Raw genomic sequence first — 18805 nt, forward strand, 5'->3', positions numbered from 1 at the left:
TCCGTCCGCACAAGTACAACCTGATCGTGCAGCAGGTGGCAGAACGCTCGAGCCGCCAGAAAAATGGCACGAAGCTCCAACACATTGATGTGCAAAGACGGTCCTCCGCCGACCATAGACCTTGAGTCCGCAGACCGTCGAGATGAGCCCCCCACGCGTACTCCGAAGAGTCCGTGGTCAGGACCTTGCGTTGCGGAGAGACGAGAAAGAGCAAACCCCCGGAAAGATTGGAAGAGTTGGTCAACCAACGGAGCGAGCGTTTCAAGGAAGGAGTCACTGTTACAGGAAAGGAGAGTGGGTCCCGATCTTGACGCCACTGGGAGGCCAAGGTCCACTGAGGGAGTCTCAGGTGCAAGCGGGCGAACGGTGTGACATGAACCGTCGACGCCAAATGGCCAAGCAGAATCATCAGACGATGCGCTGAGACGGAGCGCTGCAGCGAAATCTGACGGCACAGTCGAAGCAGAGCCTCCAACCTCGGAGGGGGGAGGAACGCACGAAGGCGAACCGTGTCCAGCACGGCCCCGATAAACTGCAGGGATTGAGCAGGGCGCAGCTGCGATTTGGGAAAGTTCACTTTGAACCCCAGACTTTGAAGGAAGGGTCGCTGAGATAACCCCCTCCCTGAACGATGCCTTGATCAGCCAATCGTCCAGGTAAGGAAAGACCTGAAGCCCCTGAGACCTCAGGGCAGCCGCAACTACCACCATGCACTTCGTGAAGATTCGAGGGGACGACGCCAGCCCAAAAGGAAGGACCCGATACTGAAGGTGCAACTCCCCCACCTGGAACCGTAAGAACTTGCGGAAGGCGGGATGCACCGGAACATGAGTGTAAGCCTCCTTCAAGTCCAGGGAGCACATCCAATCCCCCTTCTCCAACAGAGGGTAGAGAACCGGAAGCGACAACATACGGAACTTCTCTCGGACCAGGAACTTGTTGAGCTTCCGAAGGTCCAAAATGGGACCTAAGTCCCCGGTCTTCTTTGGGACCAAAAAGTAACGGGAGTAAAACCCCCGCCCCCGTTGATTTGGGGGGACCAGCTCCACTGCCCGAAGATTCAACAAGGCCCTGGCCTCCGAGAGGAGAAGAGGAAGCTGGGCTCGACTGAAAAGAGAGGCCCCTGGCGGTTGTTCCGGTGGCCAGGCCGAGAAGTTCAGCGAGTAACCCTCGGAGATGAGACGGAGCACCCAAGCGTCTGACTTGATCATAGCCCAGGCCGAATGAAAGGCTCGCAGCCGGCCCCCAATGGGCAGGGGGCCGGCGAGAGTGCGGAGGGGCCCGCCCCCATCCGCTCATCACGTCAAAAAGACGGCGCCGGCTTAGACACCCCTTGCGCCTGAGGTTTAGGTTGGCCCCCTCTGCCTTGCTGCGGAGGGCGACGGGGCGGAGGTCTAGAGAATGCCGGCGTCGACTTCTGAGGGTATCGCCGCGGTGGAGGTCTAAATGGCTTCTGTGGCGGTACCCGTGGCTTAGGACGGACCAAGGAGGCGATGGAACGCTCATGTTCGGACAGTCGTTTGGTCGCCGCCTCCAAGGACTCATCGAACAATTCCAATCCAACGCATGGCAGGTTGGCCAGGCGCTCCTGCAAATTCGGGTCCATATCAACTGTTCGGAGCCATGCAAGACGGCGCATGGCTACTGCAAAGGCGGAGACTCTGGAGGCCAACTCAAACGCGTCATAAACCGCATGAAAAAGGTATAGACGCAGTTGTGACAAGTCGGTCATAAATTTTCCAAAGTCCCCCTTATGGGAATCCGGCATGACCCCATGATAATGGGGTAACGCCTTCACCATGTGCCTCAGATAAGATGAAAAAGTGAAAGCATAATTTAGGACCCTGGCCGCCATCATGGAATTGGAATAGAGGCGACGACCAAACTTGTCCAGGGTCCGTCCTTCCCACCCGGGAGGGACCGCAGCGGAGACCCTAGAAGGATGAGACTTCTTCAACGCCGACTCCACCAGCAACGACTGGTGAGACAGTTGCGCTTTCTCGAAGCCCTTGCATGGGATGGTACGGTACTTCGACTCCATTTTAGATGGAACCGCTGTGACTGTAAGAGGGGAGTCCAAGTTCCTCAGGAAAGTCTGATGGAGGACTTTATTAAGAGGCAGACGAGGCGTCTCCCTCAGGGGAGAAGGTAAATCCTGCTCCTCCAAAAACTCCTTGGTATATTGCGAACCGGACACCAGATCCAGGTCCAAGGCCCTCCCCATATCAAGCACAAATCTCGAAAAGGAGGAGGGTTTGGACGGCGGGGAGGGAGATCGAGAGGCTCGCGTCGCCAAAAAGGAAGGGGAAGCCTCATGGGAATACCGAGGTTCCCTACCAGACCCCGAGCCCCACGAGGCCGTGCCAAGCGACCTCGACGGGGTCGGGGACCGCCTATGCCCCGAGGAACCCCTGTGGGAAGTCCCCGGGGTAAGAGGCACCGAGATCTGCCCCTTCCGCCTCGGCGAGGAGCCCCTCGATAACCCTCCCTCGGAGGAACGGAACAACCTTGGATTATCGAGGCGGAGCTCCGAGACATGCAGCGTCTCAGCCCCGGTCGGCGAGGAGCGACTGCGCCTCTGAGGAGACCCCCGAGGGCGCTTGGGCTTCCTTGGCCGGCGCTTCGCCCGAGGCCGACCCAAGGGCGAGGAGCCCCGGGAGGACCTCGACGAGGAAGAAGTGGAAGAGATCCTCCGAACTCTCCGCACCTTATCCCGAGGCCGCACACTCCGCTCGGGCTGGTCGACCAAGGTCAAGGGCAAGGTCGGGGTCGGAGCCACCCCGGGGGCCGAAGTCGAGGGAACCGAGACCGAGGCCACCAAAGCCGGGGCAGTCGCGGTCAAAGCCGGCTGTAAATGTGCGAGGGCGCCGGACAGCTCCGAGGCAATGAGGGCACGGAGCAAGTCCTGAAAGACCGGAACCCCCATTATGGCTGGAAGATCCGGGGCCGTCGGGTGCTCCCTCGAGGGCGACCTCCGTCTCGAGTATTCCCGCGGGGCACCCGACTTCGACGCTCGGGGCGGGGCCGAAGACGACCCACCCGCCCCCGTCGAAGATCCCGAGGATGGCTTCTTCGAAGGTGGAACTGAGGAAGGAAGCGAGGACTTACCCCCCGTCGACTTCGAAGTCGAGGACGCAGGCTTCGACGAAGCAGGATGTCTCGGCGAGGTCGAGGGAGTCGAGGCCGAGGTCAAGGCCGGGGCCGAAGTCGAGGCCTGCGCCGCGGGGTTGACAGCAAAGAGCTCTGCCATTCTGGCACGACGGCGGCGGAGAGCTCTTGGCTGAAAAGTCGAGCACTGAGAACAGGAATCGGTGGGGTGCTCGGGACCCAGGCAGAGTAAGCACCACCGGTGGGGATCGGTGAGAGAAAGTAGCCGATCGCACCGGGTGCACTTTTTAAAGCCCGTCAAGGGACGGGACATGAAATCGAAAAAACGGCCGGGAACACAACGAGGTCCCGCGGCCGCGGCTACCGGGAGCCCCCGGAGCCGATTGAAAAACTTTTTTTTTTTTTTTTTTCGACGATAACCGAACACACTAACGCAGAAAAAAATAAAGCAAGCACAGCGACCGAGAAAAACGACTCAGACGCGGTGTCAGAAGGCAAAAAAGATAGAGCACAATTTCCACAGGGCTTCTGGCTCCGCAGAAAAAACTGAACTGAGGACCACGAGGTGTGGATGCGCCCTCTAGTGGGCAAGAAGGCATGCACATGCGTGGTGCAGCATAGCAAACTTGAAACTTCAATCAAGTTTGCTTGAAAAGCTGTCCGCGCTGGGCTCCGTAGATGACATCACCCACATGTGAGAATATCATGCCTGCTTGTCCTGGGATAACTTGCTTGTAGCATGAGAGGACTACAAGGCCATATCTGGATCTGCAAGAGTCTCTGTAGTAGTTTTGCGGCAACAGGATGAAGAGGCAGGCTGCGGGACCTGTCTTGTTGCCGGGTCTGCATTAACAGGAGGAGATGGAGTGAAATTTCATCCCACCACTGTTTTGTTCCAATTTATTCTGCTGTTCTTCCCCCATTCTGATCCAGTTGCCGAAACAGAGCCCGGGGGGAAGGGAATTGCTGAGGCAGCCAGCATTTGCAACATCATACATATTGGGGAAAGAGGCTTAGTCAGATTCCATGATACAGTAATAACCTTAGGATTACAGCAGTTTTCAGCGGCTCTCTGAAAGTACGACCACTTGAGAGCTAATTTTTACCATGGCGTGGCTCACTTTCACAGCGGCAATATAAGAACATAAGAATTTGCCGCTGTTGGGTCAGACCAGTGGTCCATCGTGCCCAGCAGTCCGCTCATGCAGGCAGGGCTAGTCTCGGTTAGGGCACTGGCCTTTGACCTGGGGGCTGCCGCATGAGCGGACTGCTGGGCGCGATGGACCACTGGTCTGACCCAGCAGCGGCAAATTCTTATGTTCTTATATCATGCCGTTGTGAAAGTGAGCCACGCCGTGGTAAAAATTAGCTCTCAAGTGGTCGTACTTTCAGAAAACTGCTGCAATCCTAAGGTTCTTACTGTATCTTCATGGTCAATGGAATCTGACTAAGCCTCTTTCCCTAATATGTATTCTTGTGAGGAGCCACTAAAGGCAGGATTCCCTACACATGCCCAGTAAGCCAAAATCTTACTATTGCTAGGGGAGAGCACCGACACACAGGATTAGTAAAAAGGCTTCACAAACAAGTGTGCCTGCATCTCTCTTCCTTGTCTCTGGAGTATCTGGGCTTCTCTGGGTTAATAGAACTAGAAAAGGCCTGGAGGAGTTTTGGTCATCTGCAGCTCAGACATTCCAAAATCTATTTGATAGAATGTTAGCCAGAATATTCTGAAACATTTTCCTGTTGCTTCACAAGCATTTCTCTCTTTTTTAAATAGCATAACTAGACAGTATAGAAGTAATTTTACTAAAGTAGTGAAGGACAAGTGAAAACTTACCAGGGACTCCTGAGGAGGAGCAGCACTTACTGAAGAGAGAGAAGCCATAGCCAGAGAAAGAGAAAAACAAAACAGAAGAAAAGAAGGTGAAAAAAGGAGCAAGAAAAATAGCAAAGAAAAAAAAAGGGAAGCAATCTAGAAAGTTTATTTTTAATTTGAAGATGACTGAGCAAAAGAGGGAGAACGAAGGTTCAAGTTCAATCTGCCAACAAGCAAGGAAAAGAAGAAAACAAGGCATTGAGGAGCAAACATGATGACAAATGCTATGGCTTTTAGGGCAAGGTGTGCAACGTTCTATCTCTTAGCATGGGAGCAAGCATAATGGTGTTCTTACACTTCCAAATCCCTTATTGTTAAACAGTTTCTCCATGCCAACTCTTCTCATGTAAAATGTAAAAGATATAATAATTTCTGAATGATTGCAATAGATGAGGGAAGGCAGCATGATGAAGCAGAAAGAGGAAGAAGCAGCAGCTGACCTGCAGATTTAGAAGGAGGCATCTCCCCAGACTGTTGCCAGGCTGTGGCCTCTGCAGCCAGACGTCGGATGTAGACATCATCCACATGCATGAGTATGTTTTCTGGTTTGATGTCTGTGTGGATGATTTTGCACTTGGAGTGGAGATAATCCAGTCCCTGCAGCACCTTAGGAAATTAGTTTTTAAAATAAATAAGAATAATGCAGGACAAAAAACAGCAGACTTTAAAAGAAGAGAGATTGTGTTGAGGGAAGGGACGGGTAGAACACAACCCTGCCCCCCTCTTTACCTGTTGTAGTATTCTCTTGACACAGGGTAGAGGAAGACCCTGATAATTGGACTTTATGATCCATTTCAGGAGCTGGTGCCCTAACACCTCCAACACCATGCAGACATCTGGAGGAGCAAGTTAAGCAGCATATTTGCCACAGCTTTATTCATAGGAAAGGGAGAAGCAGCACACTGGGCAGGCCAGTATGGAAAAACCAACAAGTTTTAGGGAAGATTAGGTTTTTACCTCAATAATCTTCTTTCTAGTAGAAAGGCGTATGAATCTTGAACCAGTGGGTTACTCATCTCTAATCACGAGTTGTTTAGAAGGCATCTTGCAAATCCTTTTTGGCTCCACCTCCGGTATCTCTGGGCTGTGCTGCAGCTCCTCCGTTCATACCAAGCACTATCAGAGTAGAAATAACAAAGCAGAGGGGAACTGACAAAGCTAAATCTGGTCTTGAAAGAATGCAATTAAAGAAAATAATAACAATAGAAACATCATACAAGGCAGACTCGAACAAATCACCTACCTGAGTGCAACTGGGACTAATGCTTATGTAGTCCACACAGTTTCTTATTTATCTTTCTGGCAGAGAGAGCAATCTCAGCACTCTTCAGACCAGTTTGACAGGAGAAATTCAAGCATCTGGAAATGCATGCCTATCTGAGACAGTAAGCAGGTCAATTGGAATCTGACACGGCTGACTTTCAAAACTCATGTGTCTTTCTATTAGAAAGATTATCAAGGTAAAGACCTAATCTTCCCTAGAGAATTTGCGGGAGCCAGTAAGAATGCCTCTCAGTACCGAGCAGCAGTGCAAAATCGTGCTCCTGCTCGTGTCGCTCAGCGGCTGAAGAAACTCACGGCAGCCGGTTAGCAGCAGGGCAGGAACTTGGAAAGTTCGCTCCTGCCCGCTGCACCTCCACCGCGGATCGCTAAGATGAGGAACCATATGAGGCTAGGGCAGGGAGGGAGGCGGGGATTAAGCCTGGGAGGGAAGGAGGGAGAGTGCTGGGCGCAGAGTCCGACATGGGAGGGGAAGATGGAAGAGTGCTGGGCGCAGAGCCTGACAGGGGAGGGGAGGAAGGAAGGGGACTGGGTGCAGAGCCTGATGGGGCAGGACACTTGAATATTAAGCCGCCCAACTTATTTTTTTTTTTTATAAATTTAATGCTTAACAATATCAGATGATATTAAAGAAAAAGGTTTCTTATACAAAATTTTAAAACAGTTAAGTAATACAAAACAATCCTTTTCAAGCCCACAATATTGGGGAGACACATTTGCATTTTTCTACCATAATTTTAAAGGAAAACAAAGAAATGGGTTGAATTCCTATGAATCCTAATCATTCCCTACTATATAGGACTCTGACATCCTACCATTTTCTCAACATTGAATCATAATAAAAAGAAATTAAAGAACTCACTTCTGTTCACGAGCTAACAAAAATTGTTGCAATTGAATGGGATCCCAAAAAACATATTCAATGTCCTGTATCTTAACAAGACATTTGCAAGGAAATTTTAAATAAAAAGATGCCTCAAGAGCTAATAATCTTGTTCTTAATTTCAAAAATTATTTTCTTCTTAATTGCGTAGCTCTTGAGACATCAGGAAAAATACTAACCAAATCCCTACAAAATTTGGTCAGCCTATTTTTAAAGTAAAGTTTCATTATCAACATTTTATCTGTCTCACTCATACATGTTATTACCATGGTGGACCTACTCTGGATAACATCTTGAGTGTCTTCCAAAAACTCTGTCAGATTTATTTCATCTGTTACCAGGTGGTCCACCTCATGGTCGGTTTTCTTTTTCTTTTGGGGAATATGGTAACAATTAATTATTGGGAAGTTTTCCACATTGGGTAATCCCAGTATTTCTTTGAAATATTTCCTTAACAATATTTCTGGAGATAACAAATGAGTTACTGGGAAATTAACCAAGCGGAGATTCCTCCCCCTGTGCGTATTTTCCAGCATTTCCATTTTGGAATGTAACAGCGTAGAATCATTAACCACAGATACTGAGACAGCTTGCAATGTATTACTTTCAGTTTCAACCATTCCTAATCTTTTTTCCAAACAGCTTAAATTAGAATCAACATTCTCAAACGTTTGTTTCATTGATTCTCTGAGAAACCCTTCAACTCAAATCTTTAAGGGTAATATCTTGTTTTTCTGCTGCTTGTGGTTGCTCCTCTACTACACCTGTAAAATCAAGTGGTTTAGGTATTCCAGTGAAAGCCAATTTATTTATCTGAGTAGATGGTACCACAAAACCAGTAGAAATAGTGGGAGTTATATTCCCACTAACACCAGATATTGGATGAAGAGGGGGTGTCCTTTCGAGGGGACTCAACGATGCTCCGGATATGGGAGAGTTTGAATCAAGTAAAGTTTGTGCTGGGGTTTCTATAGGAAATGTCAAATGTCTGTCCATAGGACCAGAAACAGCAGGTGTTGAGCTCTTTGGCTTAACTTTCTTTTACCCATAGTATCAAAGTTAAAGTTATACGACCTGAACTCCCGCTCCTCAGCTCCACGTTGCTCCAAGGGGCTCCCAAGGGGCGTGACCTGCCTCTTAGGGCATGCCCCTTCGGCCATGCCCTGCGGCTGCAACCGCGGCAGCAGGATGAAATTTAAAGGCAAATCAAAGGCAGGGAGGACGGACCCAATGACATCAGGGGTCCGTCTTCCAAAATACCTGCCCGATACAGCTGCGGGCTACACAGGGCGTCGTCAAAGTTCTCCTCCAGCGTCCACAGTGACAGGCAAGTGGCTCCCAATCTCTCCGCGGCAGCAGACTGAAATTTAAAGGCAAATCAAAGGCAGGGAGGACAGACCCAATGACGTCAGGGATCCGTCTTCCAAAATGCCTGCCCGATACAACTGCGGGCTCTGCTGCTACTGCGGGCTACACGGGGCGGCGTCAAAGTTCTCCTCCAGCGTCCAGTGACAGGCAAGTGGCTCCCCAAGCCACCCGACTTATATTCGAGTCAACCATCTGAAAACTAGACTATTCACAAAAGTGTAATGCTCTCTTCCCTCCTACTCATCCTCCAACCTCACTAAGTTGTTCCTTCCTTATATTAAGCTCTTGTAAACCATGCCGAGCTCTATAATTATGAAGAGGATGCAGTATATAAACTTAAGGTTTAGATTAGATTAACCATTTTTTCTTCCTTTTTGGGGGGGAAAAAGGGGGGAGTCTCGACTTATATTCGGATCGACTTATATTTGAATATATACAGTACTTATTGAAGGCTCAGAGGTAGAGGGCTGTCCTCCAGTCTTCTTTGGTATGAGGAAATACTTGGAAATGAACCCCCGGATCCTCTGTTGAGGAGGTTCAATGGCATTCAGCTATAGAAGGGCCAAGAGTTCTTGCGGAAGGGAGGTCTGCAGAGAGTTGAAAGTATACTTTCTTGGAAGCCTGTGTGGAGGCATTTTGTGAAGATGAAGAATATAGCCTTCTTTTATGACCTCTAAGACCCAGCTGTCGGTGGGTCCAACGATGCTGATAATAAGTCAGACGAACTCCAATGGGATGAGGATGAGATGGCAGAACAGTGGCCAGTCTCTGGATGAGGGAGTCAAAAAGACCCATCAGCTCATCTGACACAATAGTCCAAGCGAGAGGTGACCCTGATAAGCCCAACAGGCATCACACATAAAACCAGTGAAATCAGGGGTAACGCCCTGAACAGTATGTTCAAGAAGACATCTGCAGGTATTCTGTCTCCTCCAAGGCGCCTGCACACCTGTGCTTTGCTGTGGAGCTAGCCAAAAGCTCTGAAAATGATTTTTGCACCATGGGTCTCACTCCACACCCCCATGTGCCCTGCCACACATGGAACATGGATGCTCCTCAGCCAGCCAGCCAGTGTAAATCTGGCATAAATCAGGGTTGCCCTCACAGCTACAGACTTCTGTCAGTAGAGTCTGTATTTTCTCTCAGGCAGAGCTGTCCCAGTAAAGCTGGAGACTTCTGGAGCACCGAAAAGTCTCAAATTTTTATTATGTTATGTTGTTAACTGCTTAGAATTGTAGGATTATGCGGGTTATAAATTTTTTAATAAATTCAGAATAAATTCCTGAAAATAATAAACCAAGATCAGAGCAGATCAAACAGACACTTTCAACTCACAAGTAGAAGATAAAACTGAGGAGCAGCAAAAAGATTTGCATGATGCACAACTCACAATTAGAGGTGAATAACCCAGTGCTTCAAGGCTCATAGGCCTTTTGCACTAGAATAGTATTTTATCTGTTCCTATATTCCTTATTAAATAACCAACTCAGGTGGCTTCTGTTAAAAAGATGAAACAAATTTCTTGTCTCCAACTCCATCCCTAAACATACTGGGTTTCCCTATCCATCTCCTATCTCTGTTAATTGCCAAGTACACAAAAAAAAAAAAAAAAGTTAAAATGAAGTCTGCTGTTCATAAATAAAAATTAAGTGAGATTTATATCCCTTCTTTCACAATCTCTAATTACACTTTGACTGTTCTAAATATGACACAGAAAAGATATGAACACCATTCACCCCGGAAATTTTGAAGTCATCTATTAGTTGCACAATGGTTTCCCGTTTGGGATCACTGGGGTCGCTGTCCCGTACCTATAGAAGAAAACAGTAAGGAAAAGGACCAAGAGTACCATCAGTAAACTACAACTTGGTACTGAATTAAAAATAGCCAGTGAGAATGCAGTTTTCTTTAGGACAAAAGCAGGCCATTCTGTATAGCCATCACATGTGTGTATAAACTGGGCAGCAATTACCACTGGCACTAGTCATGTTACACACACAGGTTTACATAGAAATATGATGGCAGATAAAGGCCAAATGGCCCATCCAGTCTGCCCATCCACAGTATTCACTATCTCCTCCTCTTCCTAAGAGATTCCACATGCCTGTCTCACACTTTCTTGAATTCAGAATTGAAATAAGTAAATACAGGTAGGCATCGAACTAGAGCAGGGGTGCCCAAACTTTTTTGGCTTGCGTGCTACTTTTAAAATTGACCAAGTCAAAATAAAATTTAAAAAAAAAACCACAAAGCACACTGTATGCAGAGAAAATTTTAATCATCATTTGTATTTAGTCAGAGGTCAAGGCAGATGACTTTAAAATATGCAATGTCACCTCAGTAACAACTATACAAAAATAGGCAAATATACCCCCTCCCCTTTTACTAAACCGCGAGACAAGGGAGCAGCGCTGAATGTTCTGCGCTGCTCACGACGCTCATAGGCTCCCTTTGCTAAAAACCACTATTGCAGTTTAGTAGAAAGGGGGTCATAGTGCAAAATATAGGCAGCAGATATAAATTATCAAACCGGACACATTTTGATCACTAAACTGAAAATAAAATAATTTTTCCTACCTTTTTGTCTGGTGATTTCATGAGTCTCTGGTTGCACTTCCTTTTCTGACTGTAAATCCAATATTTGTTTCTTTCTGCCCCTCCCCCTTTCTTCTGTCTCTCTCTTTCTCTCTCCCCCTGCCCCCCTCTTATTTCTGTCATTCTTTCTCTCTCCCCCTGCCCCCTCCAAGCCATCGTGCCGATTTCTCCACTTCCCCGATTCTCTCTTTCTCTCCCTGCCCCTCCCCCCAAAGCCCAGAACGTCCTCTCCGACATCAGAATTGATGTCGGAAGTGAAGGCTTGTGAGTCTGGCACTTGTACGCGCCTGGCCTGGCTCGGGGAGGCAGGAAGAACAAGATCGCAAAGGCAACGTGATCGACTTGCGTTGCCTTTGCGATCTACTGGTCGATCGCAATCAACCATTTGGGCACCCCTGAACTAGAGGTCTGCACAGAAATGGGGATTGTGGAACTCCCATGGGGATCCCCCCGAGGCCTATGGGACTCCCGTGGGGATTTGTAAATATTATTTTTAATGTAAATCGCTTAGAAATTATATAAGCGTTTAATCAAATTTTTCAGATTATTCAGATTATTCAGAACATTGCCGTAAAATTAGTTTATAATGCAAAAAAGTATGACCATGTCTCACCTCTTTTGAAGGATGCACACTGGTTACCCATTGGGCATAGGATCATGTTTAAAATAATGTTTCTTATTTTTAAAACATTAGCTTTTAATGAACCGCAGTTCATATCTAAGTTATTAATTCCATACAAGCCAAAACGCTCGTTAAGATCATCGGAACAGAGTCTCCTTTCAGTACCATCTTTAAAGGTTATTGGAACCAGAAGACTAGATATTTTTACAGTTATGGGCCCTCAATGGTGGAATATGTTACCACAGTATATTAGATCTGAACCTGATTCTGTTAAATTCAAATCACTTTTAAAGACTTATTTATTTAAAGATGCCTATGATTTTTAACACAGCTTTTTTAATTCTTTTTTACATTGTGCTCTGGTTTTATAAATACCCTCCCTATTGTTCTTTCCTTTTTTTTAACAATACCCTATTATCAAAGTTCCCGCTAAGCTGCGCTGGCCTGCGCTCGCGCACAAAATATTACATCGCAGCGCACAAGTTTCTCTTCACAGCGCACACACGCGTCGCAAAGGTAAGGGGAGGTAAGGTAAGGGGACGCATTGGGGGGATTGCACTTCCCCACAATTGCCATGCTTCGGTTCCTCTTCTTCCTTCCTTCCTCCCCCCCCCCCGCGGGACCCTGCGGCACCATCAACTCTTACTCCCTCTAATGTCGGCCCTGCAGCTCCAGACTTCCTCGCACCTTCTCCCCTCCCCCTTTGGATCGCTATTATTTTAAATGTTATAGCCGCGGAGCTGTATCCATCAGTGGAGATGTCTAACCTCGGCCTGCCCCGGAACTCTTACTGCAACAGTGACTTCCTGTTCCTGCCTAGACGGGCGGCTGCTGCAGTAAGAGTTCCGGGGCAGGCCGAGGTTAGACATCTCCACTGATGGATACAGCTCCGCGGCTATAACAGCTCCTGCAGCTCTGCACTTCCCCACAATTGCCATGCTTCGGTTCCTCTTCTTCCTTCCTTCCTCCCCCCCCCCCCCCCGCGGGACCCTGCGGCACCATCAACTCTTATTCCCTCTAATGTCGGCCCTGCAGCTCCAGACTTCCTCGCACCTTCTCCCCTCCCCCTTTGGATCGCTATTATTTTAAATGTTATAGCCGCGGAGCTGTATCCATCAGTGGAGATGTCTAACCTCGGCCTGCCCCGGAACTCTTACTGCAGCAGCCGCCCGTCTAGGCAGGAACAGGAAGTCACTGTTGCAGTAAGAGTTCCGGGGCAGGCCGAGGTTAGACATCTCCACTGATGGATACAGCTCTGCGGCTATAACATTTAAAATAATAGCGATCCAAAGGGGGAGGGGAGAAGGTGCGAGGAAGTCTGGAGCTGCAGGGCCGACATTAGAGGGAGTAAGAGGTGATGGTGCCGCAGGGTCCCGCGGGGGGGGGGGGGGGGGAGGAAGGAAGGAAGAAGAGGAACCGAAGCATGGCAATTGTGGGGAAGTGCAGAGCTGCAGGGAAGAGTGTTGCGGTACCCAGCTGGAGGGAGAAGGAAGATGAGGGAGGGAATTAAAGGAGATGCCAGGGCTTGGAGCGTAGGAGGAAGGTATGCCAGTCTAAGGGAAAAGGAAGGGGGAGATGTGAGAGCATGGAGGGGGAGCGAAAGATGGAAGAAAAGGAAAGGAGAGAGATGCCAGAGAATCAGGGAAGGGGAGATACCAGACTATGAGGAGAGGTGTGGGAGAGGGAAGGCGAGGAGAGAGATGCCAGACCAATGGGGTGAAAGGAGAGATGGAAGGGGGAGGCATACAGTTTCTGGAAGGGGCATAGAAGGAGAGAAGATGCCATATAGGGGAAGAGAGACGGCAGACAGTGGATGGAAGGAAGAGAGTTACAAGAAGATGAGGAAAGGAGAAACCACAGAAGACAAAGGTAGAAAAAAATTTCTATTTATTTATTGCTTTAGGAGACATGTGTCACTGTTTCTGTGAAGCATTGTATGCAGAGTCCAGCTTCTTGCTGGTTCAATTTAACCTTTGTCTATGTATTTTTATTTTATCCCCCCTTTTACAAAACTGTGAAGCGTTTTTAGCACCAGCCTTGGTGGTAGCAGCTCTGATGCTCAGAATTTTATGAGCATCAGAGCTGTTACCTCCGTAGCTAAAATCCACACTACAGTTTTGTAAAAGAGGGAGGGGTTAGTTTGTGATTACATATTCCTTACTAGGCGAAGGTGTTTTCTGTGTTCTGTGTGTTTTCTGTTAGGATTGACGGTGTAGGATTGATCTGTGCTGGTCTGGCTTGTTTAGTTTTACAATGGGTGTATTGATGTACTGCTCACTGCAATATGTAAGATGCTGCCTTTTCCTAGGTACTCATGTGTGACGTGTGGTTTGTTACTAAAAATCATGTTTTTCTTACAGATGGGGGGGGGGTGCCAAAAAATGATGGGCCCCGGATGTTACATATGCTAGGTACGCCACTGTATGTAAAGATACCAGAAAGCTGGCGTAGCAAAAACTTCTAAGTTTTGAGTATTTAACCCTCCCACAATCTCACGGGCACTCGTTTCAAGTTTATTGAGATTTTGATTTAAACGCAATATCAAATATTTTCAATGCGTATAACAAAAATAAATTTGGGGAAATAAATAAAACCATTTGAACCAGTGTTCCCGCTAAGCTGCGCTGGCGCACAAAATATTACATCGCAGCGCACACGTTTCTCGTCACAGCGCACAATCGGAAGAGGCGTACGGCAGATGGCAGGGCGGCGAGAGGAGAATCGGGCGAGTTGGCTCATAACTTGCTGGCGCCCGATATTTTTGGCTCACGGTGAAAAAAGTTTGCTCACAACACCCGCCCGCTTAGAGGGAACACTGCCTATTATTGTAACTTTTTCCCCTCTCTCCCTAAACTCATGTATGTATCATTTGTATCTTGTATTTTTGAATTATCTTGTAAGTTTCTTATATTAAAATTGTAACATGTACATCGCCTAGAATTAATAATAGGCGATTCATCAAAAACTGAATAAACTTGAACTTAAACTTAATAAAACATGAAAAACTTGGAACCGAGGATTCCCAAGGCATGGAAAGAGAATTTGTAAAAAAATAGACAAAAGCAGAAACTGAGACCAAGATGATGGAAAAACAAAATGTCTCACCAGCTACAGCAAGGGAGATGTTCATTTTGAGGGGGGCTAAGCTCACCAATTGTGTTTAGTACAAAATGAAGTACTTGCTGAGTTGTTTTGGGGTTTCCAGTTCAGTTTGGCACATTTTTCTTATGCAATCATCGTCCTGCTTTAAATGATTTTGATGCTGTATTGTGTGATTCTTTACTCATTGCTGCATTAAAAACCATTTGTGGACCTCTCACAAGTTACCTATGCCAGATGGTGCTCTACAGATATGAGTTTTATATTGCCAAAAAATCCAACTCTCATTTCTTTTAACAAGAAATGGTCAACCCTATAGTCACATGACCTAACATCTATTCTCATTCTTTCTGGTTATGTATGCATCTCTTATTTCTGTTCACTGTTGTTTATATTGTATTTTATTGCTGGTTTAAATAAACTAAGACTTAAAAAAAAAAAAAACAACAACTGTCAGAAGTTATTGCTGCTTTTTATGGTGACAGGTAACTTTTATGGTGGGAAGGGGAGTCAGGCGGGGACAGAGGGGATTCCTTGTGGGGTCAGGCAGGATACGGGAGAGGACAGGCGGGACTTTAACTTTACATCAAACTCGTACTTATGAACCAGTGTACTTCCTCTTCCTTCCATGTTCCAACATGCCCCTCCATTCCACGTCCCAAATTTGTACCTCCCGCGTTTACCTCCTCTTGTCGGCTCCCTCCTTCCAGCCGCACTTCTGTTCTCAAAGTCACAAGCAGTGCCTCCAGCACGTGGTCCCCTGGTCTTGCAAAGGCGTGATCTGACATCTCTAGGGAACGCTAACGAGTCAGCGGGCAACATGCACAAGCCGCCAATCATGGCTTTGCAAGACCAGGGGACCACATGCTGGAGCCGCCACTTGCGGCTTTGACAGCAGAAGTGCAGCTGGGAGGAGAGAGCCGGCAAGAGAAGATAAATGCCAGAGGCAAGAATTTGGGACATGGAATGGAGGACGACGACAAGAGGAACGTTGGGAGAGAAGAGGAGAAGGACTGCATTGGAATAGGAAGGGAGAATCAGGGTCACATTGGGACACAGAAGGAAGGGAGGGGCTACAAATTTCAGACAAAGGAAGGAAGAAAGAAGGGATGGAGCATGAACATGGGACACAGAATGGAGTGATGGCGGGGAGCATGAACTTGGGACATAGGATGGAAAAAGATGCCGAGGTGAGGAGGGAATAGAAAGCATAGCTACTTACCGTAATAGGTGTTTATCCAGGGACAGTAGGCAGATATTCTCACAAGTAGGGAACGTCATCCATGCAGCCCTGTTACAGACACCTGCTAAAGCGCTTTTGCACTTTAAGAACTTTAGAAAGGTCACGACTGACCGCACCGCACATGAATGAGTGCTTTCCCGCCCGACGTAAGCACGCAGCTCCTCAGTTCAGATAGCCAGCTAAGAAGCCAACCAGGGGAGGTGGATGGGTGGGTTGTGAGAATATCTGCCTGCTGTCCCTGGATTAACACCTGTTACAGTAAGTAACTGTACTTTATCCCAGGACAAGCAGGCAGCATATTCTCACATGTGGGTAACCTCCAAGTTAACCAGAAAATGGGACAGTGGGAGAGTTGGTTATTAGGAAAATAAATTTTGTAATATTGCTTGGCCGAAATGTCCATCTCATCTGAAATAGGATTCCAGATAATAATGAGGAGTAAAAGTGTGAACCAAAGACCAAGTAGCAGCTCTATATATTTCATCTATAGGAGTACTATAGGAGAGCTACTGAAGCTGCCATGGATCGAACTTTGTGGGCTGTGACACGACCCTCCAGTTGCAGCCCAGCCTAAGAATAACAAAACGAGATGCAAGCAGCCAACCAGTTGGAAATTGTCCTCTTGGAAACAGGATGCCCCAACTTATTTGGATCAAAGGAAACAAAAAGTTGTGGCGAGGCTCTATGCGACTTAGTCCTTTGCAAATAGTAGGCCAATGCTCATTTGCAGTCTAGAGTGTGAAGAGCTGTTTCTCTAGTATGAGAATGAGGATTGGGAAAAATACCGGAAGAACAATTGATTGATTGAGTTGAAGCTCAGTAACAACTTTGGGTAAGAGCTTTGGATGGGTGCGGAGCAGTGTTCCCTCTAAGCGGGCGGGTGTTGTGAGCAAACTTTTTTCACCGTGAGCCAAAAATATCGGGCGCCAGCAAGTTATGAGCCAACTCGCCCGATTCTCCTCTCGCCGCCCTGCCATCTGCCGTACGCCTCTTCCGATCGTGCGCTGTGACGAGAAACGTGTGCGCTGCGATGTAATATTTTGTGCGCCAGCGCACGCCAGCGCAGCTTAGCGGGAACACTGGTTCAAATGGTTTTATTTATTTCCCCAAATTTATTTTTGTTATACGCATTGAAAATATTTGATATTGCGTTTAAATCAAAATCTCAATAAACTTGAAACGAGTGCCCGTGAGATTGTGGGAGGGTTAAATACTCAAAACTTAGAAGTTTTTGCTACGCCAGCTTTCTGGTATCTTTACATACAGTGGCGTACCTAGCATATGTAACATCCGGGGCCCATCATTTTTTGGCACCCCCCCCCATCTGTAAGAAAAACATGATTTTTAGTAACAAACCACACGTCACACATGAGTACCTAGGAAAAGGCAGCATCTTACATATTGCAGTGAGCAGTACATCAATACACCCATTGTAAAACTAAACAAGCCAGACCAGCACAGATCAATCCTACACCGTCAATCCTAACAGAAAACCATGTCTTTCGAACACACAGAACACAGAAAACACCTTCGCCTAGTAAGGAATATGTAATCACAAACTAACCCCTCCCTCTTTTACAAAACTGTAGTGTGGATTTTAGCTACGGAGGTAACAGCTCTGATGCTCATAAAATTCTGAGCATCAGAGCTGCTACCACCAAGGCTGGTGCTAAAAACGCTTCACAGTTTTGTAAAAGGGGGGATAAAATAAAAATACATAGACAAAGGTTAAATTGAACCAGCAAGAAGCTGGACTCTGCATACAATGCTTCACAGAAACAGTGACACATGTCTCCTAAAGCAATAAATAAATAGAAATTTTTTTCTACCTTTGTCTTCTGTGGTTTCTCCTTTCCTCATCTTCTTGTAACTCTCTTCCTTCCATCCACTGTCTGCCGTCTCTCTTCCCCTATATGGCATCTTCTCTCCTTCTATGCCCCTTCCAGAAACTGTATGCCTCCCCCTTCCATCTCTCCTTTCACCCCATTGGTCTGGCATCTCTCTCCTCGCCTTCCCTCTCCCACACCTCTCCTCATAGTCTGGTATCTCCCCTTCCCTGATTCTCTGGCATCTCTCTCCTTTCCTTTTCTTCCATCTTTCGCTCCCCCTCCATGCTCTCACATCTCCCCCTTCCTTTTCCCTTAGACTGGCATACCTTCCTCCTACGCTCCAAGCCCTGGCATCTCCTTTAATTCCCTCCCTCATCTTCCTTCTCCCTCCAGCTGGGTACCGCAACACTCTTCCCTGCAGCTCTGCACTTCCCCACAATTGCCATGCTTCGGTTCCTCTTCTTCCTTCCTTCCTCCCCCCCCCCCCGCGGGACCCTGCGGCACCATCAACTCTTACTCCCTCTAATGTCGGCCCTGCAGCTCCAGACTTCCTCGCACCTTCTCCCCTCCCCCTTTGGATCGCTATTATTTTAAATGTTATAGCCGCGGAGCTGTATCCATCAGTGGAGATGTCTAACCTCGGCCTGCCCCGGAACTCTTACTGCAGCAGCCGCCCGTCTAGGCAGGAACAGGAAGTCACTGTTGCAGTAAGAGTTCCGGGGCAGGCCGAGGTTAGACATCTCCACTGATGGATACAGCTCCGCGGCTATAACATTTAAAATAATAGCGATCCAAAGGGGGAGGGGAGAAGGTGCGAGGAAGTCTGGAGCTGCAGGGCCGACATTAGAGGGAGTAAGAGTTGATGGTGCCGCAGGGTCCCGCGGGGGGGGGGGGGGGA

The 18805-nt window shown here is 47.6% G+C and overlaps 1 protein-coding gene across 7 annotated transcripts in view; it reads right to left on the reverse strand.

Moving 5' to 3' along the window:
* SRPK3 (SRSF protein kinase 3) overlaps positions 1 to 18805 on the reverse strand; it is a 229943-nt gene that overhangs the window by 132921 nt on the left and 78217 nt on the right. For 5 of the 7 annotated variants that reach the window (XR_004537004.1, XM_033920848.1, XM_033920839.1 and 2 more), the window contains exons 6-9: positions 10243 to 10330; positions 5717 to 5823; positions 5428 to 5593; positions 4949 to 4977 (exon numbers count right to left, since the gene is read on the reverse strand). Coding sequence is in view for 6 of the 7 variants with exons in the window: in XM_033920848.1 (XP_033776739.1) it covers positions 4949 to 4977; positions 5428 to 5593; positions 5717 to 5823; positions 10243 to 10330 (390 nt within the window). In the remaining variant the exon portion in view is untranslated. The remainder of the gene's footprint in view (positions 1 to 4948; positions 4978 to 5427; positions 5594 to 5716; positions 5824 to 10242; positions 10331 to 18805) is intronic. The other 2 variants (XM_033920857.1, XM_033920880.1) reach the window with 2 other exon arrangements.

The sequence above is a fragment of the Geotrypetes seraphini genome, chromosome 1 (genome assembly GCF_902459505.1).
Source record: "Geotrypetes seraphini chromosome 1, aGeoSer1.1, whole genome shotgun sequence".
Taxonomy (NCBI): domain Eukaryota; kingdom Metazoa; phylum Chordata; class Amphibia; order Gymnophiona; family Dermophiidae; genus Geotrypetes; species Geotrypetes seraphini.